Below are 12,028 nucleotides of genomic sequence, written 5' to 3'. Positions count from 1 at the left end.
CCTTTTGCCTTTCCTCTGCGTGGCAGAAAAGAAATTCTTATTCAGCAGCAAAACGGATCAATGGCCCAAAGGAGAAAGAGAGCGAGACTGTGTGTAACTACAAAGCTGTAACTTTTTGATGTCAATTAGCACAAACAGGTCTCTGAAGGTCTGTATAGTTGCCCTCGCACCTGCCAGTACTCAGCGTGGCACATTTCTAACGCAACACCGGCACACGGGCACGCCGCAGCTTTTCGTGTACCCTTTCTCTACTGGCGTATCAGACTCGGAAACTTAAATGACCGACTGCGCTCAGATGCGGTCGGTGCTGTCACTCTCCGGACGGTGACCAGATGACTATGGAGGCTGGTTTTGTTGCTGCTCTGACGTCAGCGCAAGCTACAATGAAGCTGACAGCATGGATATAAAACGTGAAGACCGGGGCTTTGGTGCTTCAAGCTCTTGCTCCGCGCCGGGTTGACAACAGGCTGCGAGAGGGAGGGCTGAGGGGATCAAGATGCCGTTTCTCCGCCTCACTCTCATCGTTTCGCTGCAGCTGACTTTATTCAGCGCACTGCATGGTAAGATCTTAAAAAGAAGAAGAAAAAAAAAAACAAAAGAAAAAAGATCTCACCATGCAGGGGTAAGAGCTTTTTTTTGCGTAGAAAGGATGCTTTAAAGCAGGTGTATCAATCTTTGTGATGGCTGAACAGCAGCACGATTCTAACTACATGGAAATTAACTGCATTGTGTTTGTGTTTTTTTCCCTTTCTTTTGACGTGTATTTAGAGTTTGTAAACGTTTTTGATTTATCAAAAGTTGGCAATGCAATTTTACCATTTCAAAGCATTTTGAAGTCTTGTACAATATACAGCTCTTTTCTTTCTGTCTTCTTCAGGTGCTAAATGGACATATGATGGTAAGTTTGATAGTTTGATAGTGTTTTACACATTTGTTTATATATATAGTGTTTTTATGGTGTTACTAATTGATATGGAGAAGCCGTTCTTGTCACTCTGGCTCAGCAGTGCTGTAAGTGAAGGTGGCAAGCAGGAAGACAAAAGTGACTCTGTATGGTAACAACCTACAGAGTCGGGGGTGGGGTGGGGGGGTGGGGGGTTGTTTCTTTGTTTTGGTTTACAGGGTCTGACTCTGCAAGTACAACTTTTCATAAATGGGTGGCTGGCTTTTTCTGGTCCCATAACCTCTATGGAGAGGGATTTCTTGAACCATGTCTGTCTCTTATATAAACTACTCAGCATATGAGCTTTTGTCAATATGTTACGGCCTTTAAATATGTCTTGAATTTTAAAACAAAATGTTAGCAGGTGACGCAGTGAAAAGTAATATCATTTGTCTTGACAGTTTTTTTTTTTTGGTTTTTTTTGGACAAGTCCTAAACTCTCTGTGGTAGAAAAATCACTGGTCAAACTATTGTCTTTCAAAGTTAACCAAACAATGGAGGAATTCTTTACCACTGGGTCCTTTAGTCTGAATAAGAAAAAGCAAAGTAACATAGTTAGATGAAATTATATTTATTCTTAATTTAAACCTCTCACAGACTCTGATCACCTCTTAATTGTAGCAGTGATTTGGCCTTAAAAGGCATTCTGTTGATTTTACCTACACAGATGTCCATCTATTCCTCTGATTCCTCTGAAAAATTAGGATAATGTTTATCTTATATGTGGTTCATCCTTTCCCATATGAAGCTGTGCAAACATACATGTGTTCCAGAAATATGCACAGTACATAAATATATACTATATACATAATGTACATTAACAAACATTAAATACTAAATTCCAGTAGTCTGTTGGTAATTGGTAGCACTTTCTGATGATGGTGCTGCAGCTGAGTCATATAAATTATCTCCACCTCAACACTCCACCCTCTGGCAAAGAATGCACAATGAGTCTTTGCACGGGAATCAAATAAATGAGTTTAGCAATGGCTGTTGTATTCCTCTCACCCTGCTCTGCTACCAATGTTGAGAAGATTGCTCAGAAAGGTTTGTAAAAAATCTATTTTTACAAGTGGCTGCGCTTAATTTTTACATAGAAATTACCCACAGCCCTGTACGTTCTACCAAGTACTGCCCAGGGACCACCAAAGGCCACTAGACATCCTATATTAAAGGGCAGCCAGCATCAAAGTAAAACACAAATGAAGTGAACAGTGAGTAACAGAAAAAGTAAAATAAGAGAAATTTTCTTCTTAGCTAGAGAAGGTTTGCCTAGATTGAACTTTGAGCTTTTCATCAAACAAGTATTCTGTGATTTTACAGCTTAGCTTGATGGCTTCTGGCATGTCTTATATAGTCAATCCACATTTGTCTGACAGGCGAGTTGGGGGCAAGCTTCCCGCTGCATCATTCATATTTAAATATGGTCAGCTGGCATACGGCGAATGGTGAATCTTTAATGAATATTGAACAGCTAATGAATTAGTGGCAAATTTGCAGCCAAGATCTGAGCATGCACGCAGCATCTTCCATCTTGTCACAACTAAGCTATTTCATATTTGATAAAGTTCATTCACTGCAAGCTGTTAGCCTCACTTTCGTGTTTGGAAAGCTCAGTTTACAGAGGCTTACACTTCAATCAGCAGTGAATGGAAAAAATGAAAACTTCAGAACTTCCTGATTTTCTTTTCACTCAGTTTTTGCATCATTTTTTCTCCCCACTCTTGTATTGTTTTAAAGCCCACTGTGCCTCGTTGCCTTGAAAGAAACATTTTTGAGAGATGCTCAAAAAAAAAAAAAACTGAGTTTGCTTTGTAAACCATATGACTCAATTGTAAATGTGTCTATTTTCGGTGTCTTGTGCTTTATAGAAACCTCTCATTTGGAGAGAGCCAGCATTCTCAATGCGTGGCGCTGCCTGCAAACAACAGCATGGTTCTCCTTCTCACTCCTTCAGAAAGGGCAGAGAGGAGAGCCACAGACCTCCCTCCTACCACCTTGTTTATAGACTAAAGAGAAAACATTCAGTGCACTAAAACACATTTTGGGCCTCTTTGGAGCCACCCACTGTTCATCTTCACACTGTGGGACATTTTGCTCATTCGCCTGATAACGTTAAACAGTTTAGTGTTTGAAAGATTTCCCTGCTAGTGTTCTGTGGAGAATGCACACTTTTTAAATTGGAATATATATATAAGTACTGCACAGTGTAATGGATTTGAAAACTACATCTGCAACACTGATGTTTAAGGTTTATGATGTAAATTAATGTTCTTGCAGGGAGAGAAGGACAGGACCACTGGTCCGAGCGCTATCCGTATTGTGGCGGAGCGTTACAGTCGCCAATAGACTTTGAGTCAGATCTGCTAAGATTCGATCCCACTTTACATCCGATTGAGGTTCAGAACTACACCCTGTCCCCAAATGAGCAGATCACTCTCGGAAATAATGGACACTCTGGTGAGTATACATGAACAGTGTTATCCACAGAATATATAACGATGTACAGCACTTGAAATGTAATGTGCATTTACACTCAAGTAGCACAACTGTGTGTTCTTTGGCCTGAAATCTAGAGGTTTTTCAAATCAAAGTGATGCACTAGTCTATGCATTCATTAAAATGTCCACGCATAAACGTGGAGGCCTAATTTCTGGGTCAAGCTTAAGAAAATGATAGGTGGATCTTCTTTCTTCATCTGCCACAGCAATTTTCTATAATCACTCTCTTATTATCTTAACTGTTTGGGAAAATATGAGCAAAGACTAGTCATCTGGTTTGCCCCTGCTGGGACCAATTCATCTTAATGAAGGAAACCAGTTTCAATTTAATATGCAACATCTATTTATAATACATTAAATATAGCATTCAGTACACAGACACAATGTTTTGATTGTTTAAAGTGGATGAATATTATTATTCCATATGATTACAGTTTGCTGAAGGTTTGAAAGTGAAGTGAAGCTATGCCTTAAACTATATGCTACAGAACTGGTTAGATAAGTTTTTTTTCATGCTCCCTTAAGCAACATGTAAAAACTGCTATATTAGAAATTTTTGGGACAGTCACGTATAGCTGAGCATGCACGTCATGTCTGCCAAATGTTGGTAAGGATGCATTGCTGTTAAATCTGCATAACTAAACTGTTTTCCACTGACAGAATGCAAATACCAGAGAAATGCTTATGTGTGCATACCTGATGGTCCTCAACACCACAAGCTGAGTGACATCATGAGTGCGATGTGTGTTTGAAGTAGGCTGACAAAGCTTTTTCATGCGTAAGCATTCAGCATGCACTGACGATCATGTGAAATGCACCTTGCGTCACTATGCTATAAATGGTCTTGTATGCAGCTACACCACTTTGACAGCACGGGGGGCGGGGGGAGGGGGCATGCTGACTTCCTCAGTTTATATAAAGTTCATGTTTCATGATGCCCCACTGTTAACTGATGCAACCATGACTCTTCTCATTGATGTGTGCTGGGATTTCATTTCTTTTGATTCACAGTGCAACTTTCACTGCCCCCCAAGATGTACATCTCCAGCCTGCTTAACCATTTCACTGCAGCTCAACTCCATTTGCACTGGGGCTCACCCACTTGGCCTGCAGGTTCTGAGCATACAGTGAACAATAAGCGGTATGCAGCAGAGGTAAACAATGCAAACAGCACTTCTCACTACCAGTACTGGTTTCAGATATGGTGATTTACACTACTGCCATACTTAAGTACAAATACAAGGCAGTTGTGCTTGAGCATTTCAATTTCTTTGCTACTTTATACTTTTACTGCACTACTACTTTTCAATCTACTAATTGATCAGTTTGCATAACCAACCCCACCAACAAGTTCTTGTACTGATGGGAAAATTACTCATTTTGAGCACACAGTTTGTATGATGCCAATCACATAAAATATTCATTCTGATTAGTTCATGCACTCTTTCACTTTCTGTTAGCATGATAACATCATAATAACAGCCATGAGTACTGTGACTAAGGTACAGGTTTCTCATTCAGTCATGACAAGGCAGCAGTCTATCTCGATTTCTCCTAGACTCTACCAACTTTTAGTCACTCATTTATTTCTGTCATGTCTCAGCTACCAGACCTACTGCCAGCTCAGCAGTCACAACTGAGAGGCAAGCCTTTCTCATCCACCTTCTCGCCCTTCTGACGTGTCTTATTATACAGTAGCTTTCTCTTTCTAGGAGAATACCTCCACCACACACTTGCATGCCTCACTGTCACAATACTAGGTTCTTGCATAAGTTACAATATTGTTACATAATACACACATTTTGGTGTGATACAAGTAAAAGCTCACACTGTCAGATTTTTACTAGATGATTTTCTTTTAGGCCAGAAGAACTGACACTGTTAAGATTATTGTGAGGTCCATAATTAATCTGATTAATTATGGATAATTATTACATAATTAATCAAAATCATCTTTAGCTTTATTTATTGTTTACCATGGTAGTACCATGGACTGTATAGACTCCACATTTTGAAGCCTTAATTTTAAGGTTTTGGCTGCGACCATGTTGTTGTTGTTGTTTTGGAACCAGACGTTAGCACATTTGAGCAAGAAACTGGAATGAGATTATCAGTTTAAACTAGCTGGCTTTGTAAAAAAAACATGCTTCTTAATGCTGTAACATAAAAGTCCATCAGTCCTGGCTTGCTTTCTGAACCTGAGCCTCAAGTGGCCACTAGGGGAACTACAGTTATTGACTTAATTTTTCAGCTCTGCTTGTGTAGCATACAGTTTTGTTAAATCTTCTCCTTCTGTTTTTATATCAGGTCAGATACTACTGCCATCTACTATGATGGGGTGTTAACCAGATTCTCACCGGTGCTGATTTATTTACAATATTATTTATGTATCATAACATGTATATTTATATTGGCATTTCTTGTTTAGACATCACAGTTACTGTCAGTAGTGGAACACAATATTTCTTCTGTCAACATTTAAATATAGCATCAGCTGGCTCTATTTATTTAAGTACATCTTACCCTTATCTGCACTTAGAAGTGACAACGCTGGCTTCAAGCAAAGCATTAATACTTTATGACTTAAACGTGTGACATTTGACTTGCAGGGGAATCGAAGCCACTGACACCCTTCAAAGCTTCTGTTGCTAAATTTGAAATATGAAAAGTGTCCATCTGTCACTGTTGCAGTTTGTTGACACTGTTGCAAATAATAAGTTTACATGTACTTGCCAAATGGTGTCAGAGTCTTGCTGTGCACTGTCTGTTTTAATGTATATTCAACTGTAAATTAAAATTAGATTTATAAAAAAAAAAAAAGGCAAGTTGTCTTTAAACCCTCACTGCTGATATTACAGAATGCATAGTACCAAAATAGATCATTGCTTTACGATCAAATCAACATTTAGCTTCATATACTAAAAGTCAGAAAAAATGTTAGTCTTAGATATGTTAGTGTTAGAATGTGCATTACTGTATGGCATGTCAGTGTCTTATTTCAGAGGGTTTTAGAGGGTTGGAGTACCAGACTTCTATAAGCTGTGGTTTTAAACCACCTCTCTAAATGAGTGGCTGTCTGAGCTGTTTAATGTGTGAAGCCCTGTAAGCAGTTTTCACACAAGAGTTTTGTGTATTTACTTTGGCACTTCAGGTAAAGAAGCTGATTTGACGATAAAAAGAAAAAGTGGGTGAAAATGGGATATTGTTGTATATAATTTGGAATGATCTGAAGTACAGTGGGTAGACTGGAACGACTGCTGAAACAACTGCAACCTGTGTTCTTTTGCGTGACCGTGCTCCAGCTGCTGCACAGCCACATTTAAGGTGCTGTGGTTTGACCTGAGTTTCTGAGTGGACACGTCGAAAACATCCATCGTTTCAAGTCCCTCCAGACTCCGCAACCACAGTTCCTTGATGACATGTTGTTTTCGAGGCATGGAATGATGGGGAATTGAACATTTCCCTGAAACAGTGAAAATGCCTACCTTACTTCCCAAGACAGAACAAAGTCTGCAAATACGACTGCATCATATTCGGCCTTTGGGTTATACGGAATATATAGAATATAGAATAACCTTCTGCTATAGCTACACTGGTGTAAAAATATTTTCTTTTGTTATTTTCCTCCATAGAAGTTTGCATTTTATGCTCTTTGTATACCTCCAGTTATGTCCAGTTCAACTGGCATCTACTCTCTGCAGGGAACATAATGATATGATATGTCCACCTTCATGCTCACCCAAACCAAATAACAGTTTAAACACAAGGTAGTTGTCATAAGCTGCTTTAAGGTATGTTTCATCACAGGGCTTTATCACAGGTTTTTATTATGGTGTACATAATAATCTGGCAGTGTACGTGTCATTTTTTTTTTCAATAAAGTGATCTCAGCAACTACCCATTATTGGTATTGTGTCACAGATGTTGTGTTTCTCCAATTCGTCATACAAACATCTTTTTTTTTTTTTACTCACTATTGCTCTAATAGGAAATTGCAGTGATGAAGCACTCTTAAAATAAAATAACTTCATTTTTAGTAAGATGCAGTAAGGAAACAAAGCTGATATTCACAAATTTTTAACTATTTGCACATCTTGTTTTGTTTTTCTTCATGGGATATTGACATATTCTTCTTGTCGTTCACAGCTGCATGTGGTGCATTACAATTCAGACAAGTATCCCAATATTTCCATGGCAGTAGACAAATCTGATGGCCTTGCTGTGCTGGGTGTGCTGATTGAGGTGAGACCTTGTGGACTCTGTGGAGGGGGGACAGTGTTCTGTAATTTATTTATGTTTTGTTAAGTAGAACCATCAAATTGTCTTTTCTATACAGGTTGGGACATTTAATCCAGCCTTTGAACAGATTCTAAAGTTCATAAATGGTGTTAAATACAGAGGTAAGTCCAAATGACTCGTTTTTCTAAATGAAACGTCTCTTTAGTACTGCAAAACTAAATATAAGTTATACAGTCAACAATGGGGCCTACTTTAGTGGCGCATGGCTGTTTAAAACATAAACTGTGGCTTTAATTCATGATTATCTAGGTTTGAGGTCTGAATCATTCATATGACAGTAATGGATTTTACACTAATGTCAACAAACAGTTGATTTTTGTTTCGTCGTTTCATCTGTCAGATCAGAAAGTGAAGGTGCCTGGTTTCAACATCAGAGCTCTGCTGCCTAAGCGTCTGGATGAGTATTATCGCTATGACGGCTCACTGACGACTCCTCCGTGCTTCCCGAGTGTCCTGTGGACAGTGTTCAGGAATCCCATAACAATTTCTCGCAAACAGGTTTAATACTGAAATATAAAAAGCAGATGCATTTTTTTTTTTTGAAGGCACATTAATGTGGTGTCTTTCCAGCATTTAATCTTTGTTGTGTGGAAAAACCTTTGTGCTAAACTTGCTTTTGTTTCCTTGTGTTTTATTAGTTTCTGACCCTAGCAACAGCACTCTACTCCTCCCATGCCCAGGACTCAGCCCCTATGCCACTGAATAACAACTACAGGAAAACACAGCCTGTTGACAATCGTCTTGTCTTGATATCTTTCAAAGAAGGTAAGTATGGTCTTCAAAACTGGCTTGCTTTAATACTGGAGCATGAGTGAAAGGGTCACATAAGTGACGTGGTCGCTGTGCTGTGTTAGAAATGGCTAGAAGACATGTTTGAATGAATTGTGGGCATTTATTCTTTTGCAGAGCACACAGCTGTCACACTGGCTTTGGCTTGTATGGTGTCACCTGCTTGTGGCTGAGATTTGATGCTGATCATTTCTAAATTTGATTGAGTTTGATGAGCCTGTTGGAGAATAGGACATCTTTGAAGACATGTTAAATTAACTACCCCTCTGACATACTGAAAACATTTGCAGCCCTTAAATTTGTCTCTAAAGGCTAACTTTTATGTGGTTGCCTGGTGTACCACAATGTATGGTTAGGTCCATATTGTGTGGTATGAATGTGCACGTTTTCTGCATTTTCAGAGCTTTCCTCCTCTCAGAGCTTTGCTTTTCTAATGAGACATGTTGTGACCTGGCAGTGTGAAATCCCATCCTATGAGCTTCTCATGAGTGCCTTTTAGCAAGCAGTGCCTTGTGCTTTTACTGCAACGCTACAAGCACCGCTGTTGCATGCTGGGCTTGAAGGCCCGTCATCGTCCGAAAGAGAATCCCACTTACTGGGATGTTTAACAACATTGGCTCTGTTGTCTGATGCAGGCAGAGGACTGCATGGTACTCTTACAGTCACATCTCCATTAACGAGGAAGCGCATCATTCAGCAGCTGCTGGTTGGCGACTTAGGAGACCTGGCTGATGAAGAGCTGTATAAGCTCCTTCCAAGTGGTTCAGAGAAGCTCCCTGCTGGCAAGAAGAAAGACCTCAAAACCCAACAAAGTGAGAGACTGGCCAAATCCAAACAACAAACGCTGAATCCGTCCCCTTGGAAGAAAAGCCAGACCAACCACCATGTGGGAAAGCTCGGGCTAGCTGAAAACACACTGAACTACGTCTCACTGGAGCAGAGAGTTTCCCATCAGCTCAAACAGTCCCACGCTGAGAATCAGCTGGTTCAGGCTCTCAGAGATGAGGTTTTCCCTGAGCTTAACCTAAAAAGCTACCTAGAGTGTAAGTCAGACTTAGCTCTCCCCACCATCAGACACATTCTCCAAAGACGGCCAAGAGATGAGGTTTTTGAGTTAAATAATTCTCTGGCAAAAGCCTTGATGAATCAAAAGAAGACTTCCAAGACTTCCACAGCAATAGAGAAAAGCGTGCCAATGACACAACATAGCGGTCAGTCCCCTGCTACAGTTCCCAGGAAATCACAGAGCCAGGGTTATCCACATCCTTGGCTTTTGCCAATGGAATGGGAAGACTAGAGAGATGCCTGGCATTGTTGAGACGCACATTGTCACTTTCTGTGGCAGACTTCAATCCTGTGTCCCACAATGGCAGTCAAATTTTGAAGCCACGCCCTGCATTCTTTTATCCAGTCTTTGCCTTATGCGTGTAATACTGAAATATTATTTCAAGTGAGTGCACATATTTTTAATTCTCAACAATGTTTTCTTTATTTACTGCTGTTTACTTGTTTGCTTTTTCTCACAAAATCAATCAATCAATGCATATCCAATGATCATCAGTGACTGTGTTCAGTATAATATTGGATTATCTCAGTATGTATATTTTTGTCCTGAAAATATTATTATTTTTAATATATTAGGGCTTTTGGTGTATTTGCACATTTTGCCTGACTGAACAATGCTTTTAAATAAACTATAACAAATGACAAAGTTCTTTGTGTTTTACTGGCTGTCAAGCTCAGTCCTATAGTACGGTCATTTTGGAGCTATACTAGTAATTATTGTACACAATGTAGAAATGTGGCTAAACCAAAAGAATTTCCCCAGAGCTGATGTAAATTTTAGTTGTTTGCAGGGTCAGAGAAGGTTGGTTGGTTGGTTTTTTACATTTAACTTCTATATTTATACAAAAACGTAAAGCATAAAAGATTTTAAGTGGCACATCACTGGACAGAATTAGATGCTAAGCTAGAAGAAATTGTCAGTACCACAGGAAGTTATTAGAATGCATTATGTTGTATGGAGTTTATTCACATATCCAAGTTTAAAGGAGGATTAAATCACTAGTCAAATTAAAAACTAGGTGAGTAAACTAGCTGAGAAAATGTTTTAGAGTGATTGTGGCCAGATCCAGGACGTAGCACAGATCATTTCTTCTTCTTTCAGCTGGTCCCCTTATGGGACACTACAGGGGGGGTCATCTGCCTCCATCTCACCCTGTCTCTAGCATCTTCTTCTCCCACACCAACCCTCTGCATGTCCTCCTTTACTACATCTATGAATCTTCTCTGTGGGCTTCTTCTTTTCCACCTGCCTGGCATCTTCAACGTCTGTACATGTCAAAACCACCTCAGCCTTGCCTCTCTAAGTTTTTCTCTAAATCTCTCAACCTGAGCTGTCTCTCTTATATTGTCATTTCTGTCCATCCTGCTCACTCCCAATGAAAGCCTGAGCATCTTCAGCTCTGCCTCCTACCTTTTTGTGAATGCCATAGCAGGTCTCACTACCATTTTGCAAGCCTTCCCTTTCACACTTGCTTCCTTCTATCATGAATCACCTGTGCCTCTCATCTCCACCCCCTCCACCCTGCCTGCACTCTCTTCTTCACCTCTCTTATGCATTGTCCATTTCTTTGGATGGTTGGCCCCAGGTATTTAACCTCATCCACCTTCACTATCTCTGCTCCTTTCATCTTCACCATTACATCTGCCTCCCTCTCATTCACACATAATTTATGTATACAGTATATGTAATTTTTGAGGGGAGAGCAGAAATTTTAGATGAACTGACTGTTAAATTCTTCTGATTTTGTCATGAGAATGTTTTTCATATGAAATGCCTGGAATTATCATTCTTGTTACCCATTATCTGTCATGGTTGACACTTTCACTATTTCCATGGGTGAGACAATATCAGAGGTATCTGCTGAAATACACTTTTACTATTTCTCTCTTTCTCTCTGTTACTCAGATGAACTATCTTGGATAAACACTGGTATGTTGCTTTTGACTCAGTAAACAATTAAGTAAAAGAAATGTAAAATTATGTTATTAAGCTAATTAACATAATTACTAAACTATTAATACATAATGACTAAACACATAATCCATAATGTGGGTGTTTTTTAAAATAATAATTTACAAATATTTTTCATATTTTTAGATCACTGAACATATCTAAGTCAGAAAGTAAAGCATTTAAAATCACACACTGCAAGACCCAAATTATTACATGACCCTTACTGCTTCTGTTGCTCCATGCTCTCCAGGTTTACTGGTTCCCATACTGGTGAGCAGTGCACTGGGACTTGTTTTCATTGTCACCTTGATGTGCTGCATTATAAGACAAAAAAGGTAGGTAAAGGGCAACATCAATAAAACAGGACTGTGATTTGTTAAAATCTCTTTCTGCACAATGACTTACTGTTTTTCAGCTGAACCACATCTACTCAGCTTGATTATTTCCATTATTGACACAAGCTTGTCAGAATGCTAA

At 39.4% G+C, this 12,028-nt stretch overlaps 1 protein-coding gene across 1 annotated transcript; it reads left to right on the top strand.

Annotated features, from left to right (window-relative positions):
• The first annotated feature begins 443 nt into the window (after positions 1-443).
• ca12 (carbonic anhydrase XII) lies at positions 444-10,239 on the top strand. The gene is made up of 9 exons (XM_030732140.1): positions 444-560; positions 878-898; positions 3,224-3,403; positions 4,456-4,598; positions 7,591-7,686; positions 7,781-7,844; positions 8,084-8,241; positions 8,382-8,508; positions 9,168-10,239. Exons 1-9 carry the CDS (start codon positions 497-499, stop codon positions 9,827-9,829), a joined length of 1,515 nt encoding a protein of 504 aa, XP_030588000.1. The 5' UTR covers positions 444-496; the 3' UTR covers positions 9,830-10,239.
• Positions 10,240-12,028: the final 1,789 nt, after the last annotated feature.

Source organism: Archocentrus centrarchus, chromosome 6, assembly GCF_007364275.1.
Source record: "Archocentrus centrarchus isolate MPI-CPG fArcCen1 chromosome 6, fArcCen1, whole genome shotgun sequence".
In the NCBI taxonomy this organism is placed as follows: Eukaryota; Metazoa; Chordata; class Actinopteri; order Cichliformes; family Cichlidae; genus Archocentrus; species Archocentrus centrarchus.
This window is presented reverse-complemented; position numbering and strand designations above follow the sequence as displayed.